Genomic DNA, 18,136 nt, shown 5'->3' on the forward strand with positions numbered 1-18,136 from the left:
TGGCATGACTCGTTACATAATATACATGACAGCTTTTACAGTTTTAAAAATATATTCGTATCATCAAGACTTCATAACATCAAATAAAAGCAACGGGGGGGGAAAAAAAAACTTTGTATACCCTTTAGACTCCAATTTTGTTATGTGTATTAAACTCCACACATTTGGCCAGGCGTGGTGGCTCACGCCTGTAATCCCAACACTTTGGGAGGCAGAGGTGGAAGGATCACTTGAGCCCAGGAATTCAAGACCAGCCTAGGCAATATAGTGAGATCCCATCTCTAAAAAAAAAAAAATTTAAATTAGGGGTATATCCTCAAGAAAATACACCACCAAGTCGAGCATGGTGGCGCGCACCTGTGGTCCAAGCTACTTAAGAGGCCGTAAGTGGGCAGGATTGCTTGAGACCAGCAAGTGGAGTCTGCAGTAAGCCATGATTGCACCACTGCACTCCTACCTGGGTGACAGAAACAGACCCTGTCCAATATAGGGAAAAAACAAACAACAAACCCTGGACTTGAATGAATTTTTCTGCGGAGGTGTAGGATCCCAAAAAAACTAGGAATCACTCATAAAAAAAAATAAATTCTTCTCTTTTGCAATTTGGCAGCCCCTCTTAAAATTTTATCCACTCTGTCCCTCACAAAGTACCCCCATCACCCAACATACCACACTGTACCTTTGCAAACGCCATTTCTGCTGCTGAGTTTCCTAGACTTCATGCAGAATTCTCCCTCTTTTAGGTTTCTACAGTACTTTGCATCTGCCACTAATATATATTTACATCATATGCAAATCTGTCTGAACAAGGCAAAGGGTCAATGTATTTTTGTTTCAACACTAAATAAAATTGTGATTTCACTGAAATATCAAATTTTGTACCCAAGATATCAATTAATTTGTTTCGTGCTTATTGTCAGACAACAAAAGACTTAGTACTCATTCATGGCAGTAAGTTTTAAACATACTGTTTAGTGAAAAATAATTATTTTACAATGAAAACGATTGTTACCAGCTTCATATAATTAAAACTGAAAACCAAATTCTTTAACAGGTAGCATAACATGTCAGTGTATATATTTTAAAACCAAATGTTATTCCATAATCATTTATGCAACCCCAAATTTCAAATATTGAACACAATACAAATTTTTCAAAAAACAAAACTTTTGGATCTCGAGTAGGCAGTACTGGAATTTAAACTACAATCAAGAGCCTAAGGGGATGCTTGCTCTATTTTTAGTGATTGTAACAAAGTAGTGTTTAACAGAACCACTTGAGCAGCTGTTTCAAAACACATATACACTCCATCCCCAGATATGTTGATTTAGTAAGCTGAGGCGGCTTACCAGGCCTATGGAATCTTTAAAATGCTCCCCAGTAATTTCTGATGAACAATACTGTTTCAGAACTATTTTCTATGAAATAGGTTTGACATGCTTTCAGCTTATATGTTATGTGTATTTTTAAGTATCTTAAGCATTGCCACTATTTTGAAAGACCAAAGTTATTTACAGGGCATCCAACTTTCTGTGGTAGGTGTAGCTCCTTTAAAAGGTTATGTGCTTTTTGGTTGAGTCACTTTTCAATAATTAAGCCTCAATCTATAGAAAATTAGATGCTCTTCAAGTGATTATTTTCTTAAATTAAAATTTGAGGTATACAGATAATCGAGTCCACTAAATGTTACAATAGGATTTGTACATAAATATATTCAATATGCACTAACTCTAGCCTTTACAAAAATAAAGCAATTAACACCTATTAGAGTATACCTACCCTGAGAAATATTATACTCATACACAGTATTAATAGATTTTATAACCAGAAAAAGTTGACATCAGAGCAAATCTTCAAATGTTGTTTCCAGAGTATATTCAACATTTTAAAATATAAAAATAGAAATATTTAAAATTATCTACACCCAGGTTACATAACTTTGGTAAAAGTTCCAAAGTTCACTAATATATTCCTAGTGGGCACTAAAAAAATCTAAAAATTTAAGTAATTTTCAAGCCTACTTATTTTCTTCATTGCATTCATTCTCTATGAATTCATAACATATGCATGGACACCTATGGATTCAAAGTACACCATAAACTTACTGTAAAAATTCAGTATTACTTAAAACATCTCTACTATCACTCAAATGGTTTAATTTGACTTAATGGGCAGTTTGCTCAAATGAACCACCTGCTGCTCACTTCATTCTCTTCACATTAATCTTAATGTAAACATTCTAAAAATTACCTAAAGGAGTTTAAAGATTCAAAATCTAATCCCTGTAACTTCAAAATAATTGTAAATTCTAGTGGTTCATTTATATTATTCCAAGTAGAACTTCCTATTTTACATCACAAGCTTAAGTCTCACATTTAGAAAAATTGTCCATGTTTATGCGTGTCTAGAGTTCTCCAATGCAATCAGCTATTACAGACAGAGTCAGACTGGGCCTGGAAAACAGAAAATGGACATATTTACCCCCACTGTATACATGTTAATAAATTTGATTTTTACTTTAAAATATCTAGAATACACAATCACATTAATACTTTCTTCCTACTCTGCCTTTATCATGATCAAACACATGCAAATTCAAAACACAACTTTTTCAAGTAACTCCTGCCATGGTTACCAACGCTTGTCTTATCATTTTCAGGAGCTTAAACGTAAATTCGGGTTTTCGATAAATCAAACTATTCTGCATTGCTTTAAAATGGGAAACAAAAAAAATTTGCAAAATGGTACTGATAAAACTGATATGAATCAATGTGGGCTAACACTAAGACTTTTTTTCAAAAATTGTATTTAATAAGCTCAATCTTATTTACTCTAAGTAAAAAATTTGTAAATGAGACCAGTGTCTCCATATATCTCTTCTTCAAATAAACATGCCTGTTTACAATTCAGTGTCTAAAATCAAGAATCTAAAAATAAAAAGCCAAGTTGAAGAAAAATAAACCACCAACTCTTACCCCATACCACTGCAATATTTTTAATGCATAGGAATACAACAAACTCAAAAGAAAAAAAAATAGTGTTTTATTAACTACCACACTGTTATAATACACTTTAAACGTACAATAAGGTAGCCTTTAAATTTGAGGTGGTCTTAAGAATAACAAATGAACACAATTCCAAATTTCTGAAATAGGTGAACTGCTGCAGTTACAGGTATACATTTAGGAAAATTGTATAGCTCTTACAAGACCAGCAATGTAACTTTATTTTGTACATTTTTAAATTGAAAATATAAACAATAATTAAAAAATAAAAAGAAAATACAGCATAATAAAAAACATACGTTTCTCAATTAAATGTACTGGATACATATAAATTTTAAGGGAAGAAGCAAAAAAGGAAAATGATTGATATTTAAGTGCAGACTGACTACCTAGACAAAAAAAAAAAAAGACTTAAAAAAATATCATAAAAGCTCTAGTTTTTCTATGACTAATATCCATATGGTTGGAGTATCGTCACTATGGAAGTGATTTTGTTATGTTTGCATATGTTATACTTTACTGGTAATTTACATGATGGCTTTTAAGGCCCTGGGAGACATATGGTTTTTGGAAACAAGATTGGATAAAAATCACTGCTAAGACGCAATACACCTTATTTTTTTGGTCCTCCAATAGTCAAGAAAAGGGATAATTCACTATAACATTCTCTTACCACCCAAATGCCTCAACTTATACATTTTAAACTTTTTCAAACATTGGTTATATTGCCCAACTTCGTTATTGAAAGAATATTAACAAGACATTATTTTGGCAAATTAAATCTTAAACATGGCTTTTCAACAGGATTTAAAAGGTGACTATCCCTAGAGTTCCATGTTAAAATGTAGTTTTCAAAATCTTACAAGAGTAATGCTTAAAATATTGTACATAGTTAACCTAATTAAAATAATTAGCCTCAAAATGACAAATTGATAAGCTAAGTAAAGCCTACACTATGTAACATTTGCTTGGAAACTTGATTTGTCAGTTATGCATAATAAAAATTCCAGTCATCAAGAAAATTACAAAATTTTTTATCATAACATGATTTCTTTCACCCACCAGCTTTTTTATCTTACAATAGATAAATACCAACATGTTCTCATTTTTACACTAAACCACACAGGATTGATGCATTTGGTTAGACTACCATTCGCATTGTTAAATTCAATTTTCTCTTTATATAACTTGGTAAAATTTCATTTCTTCTAGATTCCAAAAGTACCTACAAAACCCATGCAATTTTACCATTTTTAATATACTATGGAATATCATACAAAGTAAGGCATTTCAGTGTCATGTATAACCAAGTTACTGTCAATCCAAAAATTTTTGCACATCAATAAAAAGATATCTAAGAACTTAGGAACAATATTCTTCTCACTACTGTATAAAAATAACCACAATGAATAAGTATTTGTGTAATATTTACTCCATTGTCTCATTTCCAGAAACTGTGACAAGCTGTAAAGGTATTTCAGTGTTGGTAAGGATATCTTGATTGCTGGTGGCGGAAGTATTAACAGTTCCTATCCCTGAAACAGAACCTTGTTGAATATTTGCAAGGATAAGCGTTGTTCCTCCTGCAGTAATCAAAGTATCATCTCGCGCAGCTTCCACAGATGCCAGCACTGTACTGCTAGAGTGAATACCTTTTTTATTCTGGTGTGTTTTAATATGTTTGGCAAGATGGTCACTTCTCATAAAGCGTTTTGAACATTCTGGACAAACAAATTTCTTCTCACCTGTTAGGAAAAAAATTAAGTTACTTGGTTTTAAAAATTCAACTTTAACAGCTCAATCATTTCCCCCAAAACATAAAGTCAGTCAATGCTGACAGGTAAGGATGGGAGCAGGGGTCTATTAAAACTGTATTCATTTTACAAGCTACCCCTGCCAGATTTCTCTTACAGAATATTTCTCCTTAAAATAAATCATCTTTACTTTTTGATGAATAGCAAAATTCAAATATGTATTATATAATAGATATTCAAATAAAACTTTAATATCTCAACTATGCTGTTTTAAATACCTGTGTTAAGATGCCAGCTAAAAAAAAATCATCTACAACACATTTTAAAGTCTAAATAAAAGTATATTCTTTCACACTATAACTAAAATACTAACGTGCCATGTTCATGATACTAAACCTTCAACTCTTAAATATAATTAAAGCAACAGGGTATTTCTAGATTAAAGAAATGACACGACAAGCTTGAGATCCAAAAAGAGTAAGTAATCCGTAGAAAAAATGAATCTGGCTAGCTGACTTGATTTCAGCTACAACAATCAAGAACAAGGATAATTAATGTCAAGATGTTAAAGTTGATAAAACCCTGATGCCTAAATTTATTTCCCAGCATGAATAAATTTAAATACAAAAGACAGACTGAACTTCTATTATGTTGAAGACCGACTCTGCAAGAGGATTACCAAAAAAGACAAAAGGCCAACCTAAAAGGATTTCAGAGAGAAATCAATAAAAATCAATAAATCTAGGAAATATTTTCTTAATTCTTTTCTTCAAAAATGTCTTACCCGGTATCTTTTGTTCTAGCACCTCTACTCTACATAGGTCTTTATCAGACCTCATGCTTGAACTATATTGCAGTCACATCCTAGTCTGTCTCTCTCGACATTATTTACCTTAAAGACCAAATTTTATTACATCAGAAAACTTCAAGATTATATTAAGTGATATGGAAATGCAAGGGTAACTTGCAGATGATGTAACAGTTTAGATGCTCCACTGCCTAATTTACAAGGAACTTTAAAATGTGCCTCAATCCTACTTAATTGAAATGTTATGTAAAATTTCATCCTCATTCACCGCTACCAAAAAAAAGGGGGGGTCTCTCACTTCTTCTATTAACATACCACCGTTTTTCTAGGAAAGTATTTCCCAGTTTCTCTTGTAACATTAGTCCTGAGAGGTACTCCATGGCAAACGGCACAATGATCAAACAAGGTTAGGAAATGCTACACACGTTACATCACTAATTTATAGATGCAAGCTGTCCATCTAGCATTTAAAGGTCTTAAGAGGTACTGCCTTGAAGGTACTTTAGCCCACTATTTCCTACACTTGTTTGATCACTGACCTTTTTCTCCCTTTTACATTATTCCTTTTTACAACCTGCTGATAAAATCCTACTGAGGAAAATTCTGTTACAGGGCCATCGTAAGGTCTATTATCCCGTACTTTACTATCCCAAGCAATAATTACCTGTTTCTGAGCCTTTTCAACAGCAGACTGCAATGCAAAATCTTTTATCTACCTTTTTTTTTTTTTTTTTGGAGACAGGATCTCACTTTGTCACCCAGGCTGCAGTACAGTGGCATGACCATGGCTCACTGCAACCTCAGCCCCCTGGGCTCAAGCAATCCTCCCACCTCAGCCTCCTGAGTAGCTGGGACTACAGGCACACACCATCACGCCTGGCTATTTTTTGTCTTTTTAGGAGAGACACAGTTTCACCATGTTGCCCAGGCTGGTCTCAAACTCCTGAGGCTCAAGGAATCTGCCTTCCTTGGCCTCCCAAAGTGCCGGGATTACAGGCATGGGCCAGCATGCCCAGCAGCCTTATCCACTTTAATTGTCTGTTGCAGTTTCATATAGGTTAATCTCATCTCTCTACCTACCCAATGAGAGACAGGAACTAAAACAATTAGAGCATCTGTGTACTACTACAGACCTCATAGGTAATTTTATACAATACTGAAGGGCCAAAGTAGGAGATGTGAAGCAATGTCAGAGATAGTTTATTCGCTTAACCTAATAGGGAACTTGGGTTGGAATCCAGATGACTTCAAAATCCATGTTGTTCTCCATTTCACCATGCTTCTTCCAAGCTCTCTAGGGATTGTAAATACATATTTTTCAATTCTCCAGTGTTGAGCATAGACTGATGAACACTTTAATCATTTACATGGTAGTAGAAGAAAACTATCTCTCTCTAAGTTAATACCGTTAGGTTTCAGTGTAGATCAGTCATAGGTCCATTTCATTTAACAACCACACAACACTATGTAAAAATAATATGATGAGAGAAAGTCTTCACATCAACATTGCCTTGGTTACTCCTCGGTGAAATACCTTTCCCTTACCTCCAAGATACTAAAAACAAAAGAAAAGGTGAAATGCCCAAATATATCAGAAGAAACAGAAATATTTTTTGTTACAGTGTTAAGGGGAAAGAAAAGAATAGGATAGATCAAGAGTAAAAGCTGATAACTAATTAAAAATGTTAACAGAATAAAAATAGCATAAATGTGGCTTAAAGCATTCAATAATGTCAACAAAAGCTACCCAAAGTCTACTTAAATAAAACTTTATTTTAGAAGATAAGCCATACTGACTTGTTCTTTGGAATTTGTGATATTAAGATGGTGTTCCTAAAGGTAAAAACTGGATGTAATTCATTGTATTTTAAAGATTCAATTCAGTAAGAAATGCTAATTAAAAAAAAAAAATGTCAAGGCAGTTATGTAGCCCTATAATTCATTTTTGTCTGTTAAAAGTAAATATTAGTAACCTGTATGTGTTCTTCTGTGCCTCTGTAATTCATCACTTCGAGTAAATCTTTTACCACAGTACATCCAGTTACAAACAAAAGGGCGTTCTCCAGAATGCCAACGCAGATGAGCTCTCAGATGTGAGGTCTTCCCATAGACTTTACCACATCCTGGTATGTGACAAATGTGTTGCTTCTTTTTCCCAAGATTGGTACCTCTAAAAAACACACACAGAATAATATATACCTTATATGAAAATATTCAAATGGACATTACCATTTATATCATATATCCCCATGTTGAATTTTAAATAGAAGACATTATCATTACGAAGTCAATCAGAAACCAAAACCATTTAAAATCAGTTTAAATGAAAATTTATGTATTTCAGGCATATACATTTTATATATTAACCTTACTCCCGAATTAATGTGATTGCTGTCCAAATGTAAATATGCTCAAGAATTATGTAATTAAAAGGACATTTCATATGTAAAGAATGTACAATAAAGCTATTTATTCTTCTATCAGAACCATTCACAAATTCTACGCATAAGCCTCATCCAATTAATTATATAGGAAACTAAATGTGGTCTGTATTCAAAAGTCATGGTGTCAGATAATCAAAAATATATTTAAACCAAAGAATGAATGCATAACTGATCACAGGTACAATTAAAAGATACAGGAAGCTTTAGCAGACTTTAACATGATTTAAGAGTATTTATTCATATTTGTGTGGCCACACCCTGAATATACACTGACTTGGAGAAAGCTTTTTTTAAAATCTAGCTAAAGCAATGGTCTGAACTCCCTTAGCATTAGATGAAATAAATATAAATCAAAATTATCTTTACATTTAAAATTCCCATATTAACCATGTAAAAGCCAAAATTAGACACAAGAGATAAAATACAGTTTTCTCCACATCACCAAATTTGACATTTATTACATTTCAGTATTTGATACCAAGAGCAGGGTTTAGAAGATATGAGATTAGATGGGTGAACAGAGGTATCTTAGCCTAAGCAAGAAGAAAACTTTTGATCCCAGAATTTGATAATCTGAATAGTATTAAACACTACAGAAAATGTTATTTCTCAACCTTTTAAAATAAATTTTAAAAAATTAGGCTAGTTACTGAATAAATTATTTTTAAAAAACATGACACTTTGGACAAAACAACTTTTATAAACTTTACAATGTTTCTGAGTTTTTTTTTAAAAAAGTACATTTAGCCCCCTCCCCAACTCCCCTCCTCCCCCAGTCTCACAGTTTAGTCATATCCTGTAAAACTTTCTACAGCCTGTAAATCCTCCTGTATACAATACACCTATCGTTTTTCAAATTTACTGGAAAAATGCATATTTCCCCACATTTATATTTTAATGTACTCACACTCAGTAGCATGTGAAATTGCCATAGGACAAACAGTGCTAAACGGTGCAGTGCTGGCTGTTAGATGCCATAGGTGTTCTGAACAGGGAGACATCAATGTGGGCTCCAGTAGTTAGAGAAGGCTTCGTGGAGGAGGTGGGTAGGATTTAGATAGAAAGGAGGGAAGGCATTCCAGGCAGAGGAATAGCATAAGTAAAGACAAGGAGGAGTCATGCTGTTGTCTCAAGGGCAAGGATGTCATAATCTAACACAATTCTAGTTTCTGCTCCAGTCCACCCCCAATTTCTACAACTCTCTTCAAAGAGCTGAGTTGAGTGAAACAGGTTTTTCTGGCTCCCTTGCAATGCCAAAGTCTCATTAACCAAAGCCAATATTGATTCCATTTAATTTAGATTTTTAAATTTATTATTTAAAAAGCCCTAAGAAAAACAGCAATGTTTGTGGCTACTGGTGTACAAACCAATTTTACATATCGTGTTCACCATAGCAATTTCACAGAGAACCCAATTCAGTTCACTCGTGTACTCATGATTTCATGCCTCTCCTCTAAGCCTACCACTCAGGTCAATCAACGCGCTTTTACAAACTCAAAAGTGTATTTCACAAACCTAGCAAAATTTAGCATGGGAACACTAACAAAGCACAAGACTAACAAATTAACAGCAACAAATCTGGGTTCTCAAAGAAGCAAGAAGCTAGGGAAGGTATTTTTAACTGAATTATTAGGAGATAAGAAATATTATTTGAAAATGGGATAGGCATCTAAGAAAGAAAAAACATAGGGGCGGGTTGTACACATATATAATTTAAGGAAAAAGCTCAACATCCAGGCCCAAAATTCTATTTAAAAAGAAAATTTGATTCAAGATAAGATATAGATATGGTAGATGTGGATTTATGGCATGTTATATGAAGGCTTGAAGGGAGAGAACTGAAGTGAATTTCTCAACAAACTTCAGGTAAGAAAAGACTTAAAGTTTTCTTCTTGATTAATATCCACACCACTAATGCCTATAATATAGGAAAAACTAATAATTTTACATTTCTATTCTTGAGTGTCTAAACTTGTTCCCAATAATTTAATAATGCTAAGATAGAGTGGAAGTTAAACTGTGGGTAGAGGGGTTAAGAAAAGTTAAGTAAATACACTCTCTTCTGCTCAGGGTGGGAAAAACAGGACATAAACTGAAATGCTGACAAAGAAAACAGATTGTGCACAATTTTAAAAATATGGACTGATGTTTAATCCATACAAAACCTATTTAACAATCATGTCTCTAGAACGTATTTTACTTACAATTATTTGTCTCTCACTAGGTTATCGCTCACTAGTTTCAACAGTCTCTGAAAGCTGGTTCCGCTCAATAAATATTTGCTAAATAATTACAATTTTTAAATATTTTATATTTTACACCTTACTTTAAAAGGTAAACAAATAAATAAAATTTACTTCTCTAAGGATGAATAAAATTAGTTCTCTAAAAATGCCATCTTGCCCATATTCTTTGAAAAAAAAAATCGTTGCAAAAAAAGACAAATATTATAAAAAAATTTTTTTAACTACTATCTGTATCACCTTGCAGAATACTTCAGAATAGTCTGGATTTACTACATATGTTATGCTTCTATTAATTAGGTACAACTGTCATTTATACAAGTGTATCTATCACACATATACTACTTGAATTTTGTTCAAATAAGCTCTAAGAAACAATATAGTTTCTTTTCTTAGGAATCTCAATTTTTATTGCTTAGAATAAGTGAGCTATTGAAGAATGAAGTCACAAAAGTTCTAGAAAAAATATAAATGAACATTTTTATAACTCTCAGAATACAGAAAACTTGTAATAAATAGCATGGTAACAAGGCATCTAATAAAGGAAAGGCTGATCAACTTAAAATTTTTGTGCTTTGCAAGCTGTAAGTGATGGAACTGTTTCTTTACTTGCGTAGTAACAATGCCTTCTGTAAACCACTGAAAAAGTTAAAGGCAATGTAAAACTGGGAAAAATATTTCCACATGACAGTTACATAAATTAACAGATTTACAAAAAAAAAAACAAAAATTCAAAAAATAAATTTTAAAATGGCAAAATAACATCCCCAAAAATGCTCAGCCTCACCAAGTAATTTAAAAATATACTAAATAAGACAATATTAAGGTATTTTTCATCTGTCAGACTTTCAAAGGTTAAAAATAATGTAAAATTCATTGTTGGCAAGGATATGGGAAACTAGATACTCTCACACACTGCTGGTTAGAGTACAAACTAGCCTTTCTAGCAGACAATTACCTTTAACCCAGCAATTTCACTTCTGCCAACTTATACAAATAAAATATTCAGACAAATGTGCAAAGACATACATGTAAGATTATAACAATAAATTCCCAACAAAAGATGTTAAATCACTCTACATCCATACAATAGAATACAACAGAATACTATACAGTCATAAAAACGATGCAGACTATACATACTTGAAAATATGGTCACAAAAATTATCAAAACAAGAACAGACATATAAAACAGTGAGAAGAAGATGATTCTATTTTAAAATACATGTAACATCTTGAAGGACATATACAAACATGTTACTAGCTTATCTTGAAGTGGGGTGGGATTCTGGTGTTTTTAAATGTCCTATATTTCTGCATTTTTATGAGCATGTCTTAGTTTAATAAACATAAATTAAAACATTTTCATTTTAAAATAAAGAATAAATGAAACAAAGGCCAGGCCTCCATTAGATTTTTTGTGAATAATTTATCTTAAAAGTCCCTCTAAAATGAGTTTCAGAAAAGTTACTGCCTAGCTAGAATTCACAATTTTAATTGACCAAATTATGTCAGAAAACAAACTTTTAAACTAATTACAACAAACATGAATACCTAAGGATCCGATGTAGAAGGAGAGTCACTTGGGAGGCAGCATAGTTTAACGGTTAAGGCTCTGGGTAAAACTAGGTCTGAATCCCTGTTGTGTGTGCTCTTCAGAGTCATTCAACCTCTCTATGTCTCACTTCTAACACCATTGGGAATACGGTAAGCTCTCAATGTTACCAGTTGTTAGCAATTATTATTACTGCAGAGGGCTGGCCAATGTGCAACTCAAAGGCAGATAGAAAAGCTCTATTAGATCAAGTTTGTTAACTGTATTAAAAGTACATTTTATCTACTTAAACAGTGCATTTCTAAGAAAGGTATGTTAACTTTCACCATGACAAGGTATTTGGTTAGGTATGGCTTTAGAGTTCTATCCATTTTTGCTCTATATATTTCAAAGCTGCACAAAAAAGGGACCGTGACTATTAAATCTTCTTGGTGGAAATTTAGTATTATTAACAAGAAATACATCTCTGTCTCATTTGGGGCTTTCACCTCAATCCCACCTCGTGTGATGTATTAACTCTGCTACCCAAGTTTTCTTTTTGTTAATACTTGCCTGATAAATCTTTTCCTATCCCTCATCTTCAATATTTCTGTGCCAATTATTTGAGGTGTTCCTTATAATCAACATCAGTCTGGATCTTTTTTTTTTTTTTTTTAAATATGATCTGAGTCTCAATCTCTTAATTATTAAGCTTAGTACATCCACATTTAACATAATCTCTGATCATTTTGAGTTTACTCCAGTCATGTTATTCTGTCAATGTTTACCTTTAAAAAGACTGAATTGAAATACAATCTCATTTTTTAAAAAATTCAATCTATTAAGGCTTATTTTTCACTTCTACTGAAAATGGAAATATTTATGCTTATCAGCCATAGATGAACTTAATCTTTATGTAACTACTATTCTCAACCTAAAAATCAATTTTTTATCTATATTTAAGGCAAATTCCATTGCTGGTGTGCAAACAGGCTAATTTCTGATTGGTGTGGGCCTGTTAAATGGCATGTGCTATACTGTTTTTGAAATAGCAAACTAATAATTTCAGTTTAAAAAACATTTAGAACTGAAAATCCAATTCCATATATTTTGTTCTCTAACTTCTGCCACACGCATACACACACACCCAAAATGATCATGTAATGAATAATTTCTCATAATTAAATGACATAGCATGCAGTATTTCAAAAATTAGAATGATATTAGCACTCTTAAAAATATGTATGTTTCATGTATGCATACCTTCCACCACCTTCTTTACAGTTGGGACAGGTGCAAGCTACCCTCCGAAGTCTTTTTCCTTCTTGATGTTGTTGGTCCCCTTCTTCATCTACCACCTGTACTCTTAAGTGTGTTAGGTCATTGGTATTCAAGGTAGAATCACCACTGAGCTGCCACTCTTCAGGATCAGGTTCTTCTTCCTTGATCCTAATATCTACAGGAAAAAACAAAAATAAAAACAAAAAACAAATACAGATGAGAACCAAATGGCCCAAAAAAATAGCATGAAATTACATGTCCTCTCCCAATGTCACACCCTTGCATGTACTACTTCTCCTGCCTAGACTATTTTCTAGTTACTTTGTTCTTCATCTAACTAACCTCTATCTATCCTTCAAGACTAGTTGGAGAGTAATCTCCTGTATAAATGCTTATAGTAGAATTAATTACATTAATTAGTTCATATGTCCCTTTAGATAATAATTGCTTCACTCAAAGTTCTCAGAAAATACAATCTCCCTAGATGAACAAATCTTCCTTAAGAAGGAACTTCCAAAATAGGTAATAATCGATCTGGAAAAACTTTGTCCTCTGCTTTTCTATGCCTTCTATGTGCAAATAATACATAGAGATGTTACAAGATTAAGCTGATACAGATGAGACCACAAAGTGCTCACTAAAGACAATAAATTAATTGCCCAAAAAGTGTTATGCCCAATTTCTAATCACTGCATTCATTCATACACATCTGGGTATACTTTCAAATTCTCATAAAATCAATTAATGTAGTAAGCCCTAAATAATTCTCCTTTGCATACCAACTTAATACAGATACCTTAAATATAAGTCATCAGTACCAGGCACATAAGTTTACATCTTCCTTCGTATCTCAGTATAGATGAAAGGAAAACACTTTTTTTTACTGTGCTGTATTAATGTCCTACATGGTAGCTAGTCATTCTTAGAAATCCACTATTTATCAGGCTCAGGAGAAACGAAAGTAATAATCCATCAAAATGACCCATAAAAGTAAGAAAAGGTACTCAACATTGTTAAATATCAGGGAAATAAAAATTTAATTCACAATGAGGTATCATTACCCACCCACAAAATGACTAGAAATTTTAAAACAGACTGTACAGACTGTTGGGAAAGAAGTGTAACAACTGAAACTCCCACAGTGATGGTAAGTGTGTAGATCAGTACAACCACTTTGGAAAATCTTTCGTCTATATCTTCTAGAAGTGAAACTATGTATTCCCTACAGCTCAAACAATTTCCCCTAGGTACACACCCTACAGAAATGCATACACTGAACACCAAAATACAAGTATAAAACTTACACAACGTCATTTGTAATCACCCTAAACTAGAAAAACTCATATATCCACCAGTATTGGAATGGAAAAACAAATCATATTTGTTCATACAATGGAACATATTAAAACAATGAACATTAACAACCACCTACATGCAACAGAAATGACTCTCAAAGCATTTCGAACAAAAGAAGCCCCCTGCACCCGGTATGTATTCCCTTTATACACAGGGAATGGGACCGTGTGTGATATTTATATAAAGAAATTTTCATTTATATAAGATTCATAACAACTGGCAATGATTCCAACCATATGACACGTTGGAAACGGCAAAACTATGGAGACAGTAAAAAAGATCAGCGGTTGCCAGGAATTAAAGGGCACGGAGAGATGAACAGGCACAGCACAGAGGTATTTTTATTCTAGAGTAGTGAAAATACTATGTATGATGTAATATAGGTGGATGCACGGCATACATTTGTTCAAACTTACAGAATGTATAAACACGAAGAGGGAACCCTAATGTAAAGTATGGACTTTGGGTGATAATACATCAAGCAAATTCACCAACTGTAACAAATGAACCACTTTGAATGATGGGGGATGCTGACATAGGGAAGGGTATGCATGTGCAGGGGCAGGGGGGTAAGGTGTATCTCTATACTTTCCTTTCCAGTTTACTAAGCATCTAAACTGTTCTTTAAAAAATTATTTATTTATTTTATTTTATTTTATTTGAGGCAGAGTCTTGCTCTGTCACCCAGGCTGGAGTGTGGTGGCATGACCTCAGCTCACTGCAACCTCTGCCTCCTGGGTTCAAGTGATTCTCCTGCCTCAGCCTCCCGAGTAGCTGGGATTACAGGTGCCCGTCACCATGCCCGGCTAATTTTTGTATTTTTAGTAGAGACAGGGTTTCACCATGTTGGCCAGGCTGGTCTCGAACTCCTGACCTCAAGTGATCCACCCACCTCAGCCTCCCAAAGTGCCGGGATTACAGGCATGAGCCACCGAGCCCAGTCTAAAAAAACATTATTTAAATGTTAAGGGAGTGGGTGCTCCATGGTGATAGAAGAGTGGTGACTGCCTACTTTTGAGGGAAATATATGACTGAGTACAGGGAGATTTCTGGGTTGCTGGTAATATCATGTTTCTTGATTTGGGTGGTAGTTCTCCTATGTGTTCATTTTGTAAAATTTCATCAAGTTATATACATATGATCTGTATATTTTTTGAATGCACATTATACTTCAATATAAAGATTATTCTAAATTAAATACTTTAATGTAATTTATAGGTGATTAGGAACTGTTAAAGACAGTTTTTTTGCTTTACCTCTAGTTCCCACATAGTTTACTAAACCTTCCATTTTTACACAAATTAAAAAAAAAAAAAACTTAAAATGAGTGTGTCCCACAAATTAAATTCATAATATGAAATTTAGAATATAATTTTATTCATTCAACAACTATGTGTACGGCTACAATGTGCCAGTCACTGTTCTAGGTTCTAAGGATAAGGCAGTTAGCAAGTTACAAGTTCAAGCTGACTGGGTGTGTTGGCTCATGCCTGCAATACCAGCACTTGGGGAGACTGAGGCGGGAGAAACGATTGAGCCTAGGAGTTCAAGACCAGCCTGAGCCAACAGAGAGAGGTCCCGTCACTATCCAAAAACAAAACAAAACAAAAAACAAAACAAAACAAAAGGCAAGGCAGACATGGTGGCACATGCCTTGTGGTTCCAGCTACTCAGGAGACTGAAGTAGTAGAATCACTTGAGCCCAGGAGGTCAGGTTGCAGTGAGCCATGATCACATCACTGCCCTCCAGCCTGGGCAACAAAGCAAGACCCTGAAATAGTTTAGATATTTGTCCCCACCCAAATCTTATGTTGAAATGTAATCCCCAATGGTGGAGGTGGAGCCTGGTGGGAGGTGACTGGATCAAGGGGGCAGATTTCTCATAAATGGTTTAGCACCACTGTCCTGGCACTGTTCTTGCAATAGTTAAGAGATTTGGTTAAGCATGTGGCACCTTCCCTCCTACTCTTTCTCTGTCTCTCTCCTCCCCCTACTTCTACCATGTGACGTGCCCATTCCCCCTTTGCCTTCTGCTATGAGTAAAACCTTCTTGAGGCCTTCCCAGAACCAGATGCCAGCACTATGCTTCTTGTACAACCTGCAGAATTGAGTCAATTAAACCTCTTATAAATTACCCAGTCCCAGATATTTCTTTATAGTAATACAGGAATGGTCTGACACAGTCTTAAAAAGAGATGATGGTGGCCTGAACCTAGGGTATTGATGAGGAGGGGTAGAATTGGTCAGTCAGAAAATATGTTTAAAGTAGAGTCAAAGACATCTGCTAACAGACTGATAACAGGTTATCATGTGAGGAGCAAGAACAGAAAGAAGTTAAAAACACTCCCAAGGTTTTTGTTTTGTTTTAATCCTCAGCAACTAGAAAGATGGACTTGCCATTGACTGAGATAGGGTAAACTGAAGGTAGAAAAGACTGCAGGGGAGGGGTGCCAGTCAGGGGCCTATTTTGAAATATGAAAGTTCTGAATGCCTACTGAATATCCAAATGAAGGTGTTGATAAGGCAGTCAATGGGTTTGGAGTTCAGGTAGAAATATGGCCTGACAATATCAGCATATATGTTAGGTATTGAGAGTCATCTGGAATATAATGTAGACAGGAGGAAACCCCGCAGCACTCCAAAATGAACAAGCAGAGATTAAAAAGAACCAGCAAAGGGGACTGAGAGTGGCCAGTGAGATATGAGGCAACTGGTGTCAGAAGTCAAACTGAAGAAATCATTTCGAGAAGAACGTAACTGTGTCAAATACTTAAAAAGTCAAGTAAAACAAGGACTAAGAAATGATCCTTGGATATAACATTGTGGTAATCACTGGTGATCTTGACAAGAACTGTGAGCACAAAACTCCGCCTAGTACAGACTCCAGAAAGTGGAAGGAGATGAACTGTAAACAAGTACAGGTAACTGTTTCCAAGAGTTTTGCTGTAAAAGCAAGCATTATAAAATTGGCAGTACAGCTCCTAGGTTAGCCCACAAAGGTAGATTTGACACATAAGGGTACCTGAAATATTTGTATATCAGCCTTTATATTCTGTAGCAATAGTGCATGCTAGCAGTATAAAGAAATGAATGTGCTTATTTACATTTGATTAATATTTGAGGAAAAGTATGCAAAAAATTTAAGCAATGAAAAGAGAAATACAAGGAAATGTGCATGACACATTTAAGAATTTTATAAACAGCACTTTTTTTTTTATTATGTCTATTTTCCACCTCAAAATGTTTCCTTTTCATTTGGCGAGGTATCGCACTGACAGTATCTCTGTCCTGTGATTATGGCTGTTTTCAAGGCCTACCAATAAAACAAGCTTGCAAAAGGGGTATGTACAAAAGAAAAACAATTTCTGCACACCTGGGCAAGAATTGAAGAGAAGAAAACAGAAAATTTAAATAATGAAATATACACATACACACACAAACACAACATGGTTACAAAGATAAGGCTAATTTTCAATATTAGTTAAGTATCAATAACTCAGGGCATGCCTAGATTTCTATTAAAAATATTACAAGAAAATCCTAAATACCTCTTCCTAAAATTAACTGCTAATTATTTATCAATACAGCTAATAGAACATTTAAGATAAATTCTTAACCAATTTATCAAGTCTGGAACACGCGTATTTAATTTAAATAGCTAACATTAGATAAATATGAATTACAGTATGGTTGATAAAATGAGACATTATC

At 34.1% G+C, this 18,136-nt stretch overlaps 1 protein-coding gene across 10 annotated transcripts in view; it reads right to left on the reverse strand.

Moving 5' to 3' along the window:
* Positions 1-233: 233 nt before the first annotated feature.
* The window catches only part of SP3 (Sp3 transcription factor), a 59,420-nt gene continuing 41,517 nt past the window's right edge, over positions 234-18,136 (reverse strand). For 3 of the 10 annotated variants that reach the window (XM_021923720.2, XM_021923717.2, XM_031651363.1), the window contains 4 exons: positions 13,052-13,244; positions 7,541-7,737; positions 4,438-4,750; positions 953-2,453 (listed from right to left, as the gene is read on the reverse strand). In XM_021923720.2, the coding sequence (XP_021779412.1) occupies positions 2,405-2,453; positions 4,438-4,750; positions 7,541-7,737; positions 13,052-13,244 (752 nt within the window). In that variant the 3' untranslated portion in view covers positions 953-2,404. Of the gene's footprint in view, positions 802-952; positions 2,454-3,019; positions 4,751-6,749; positions 6,862-7,540; positions 7,738-8,790; positions 9,041-13,051; positions 13,245-18,136 lie in introns of those variants that run through there. The other 7 variants (XM_021923718.2, XM_021923719.2, XR_002516158.2 and 4 more) reach the window with 7 other exon arrangements.

Source organism: Papio anubis, chromosome 10 (assembly GCF_008728515.1).
Source record: "Papio anubis isolate 15944 chromosome 10, Panubis1.0, whole genome shotgun sequence".
Lineage (NCBI taxonomy): Eukaryota > Metazoa > Chordata > Mammalia > Primates > Cercopithecidae > Papio > Papio anubis.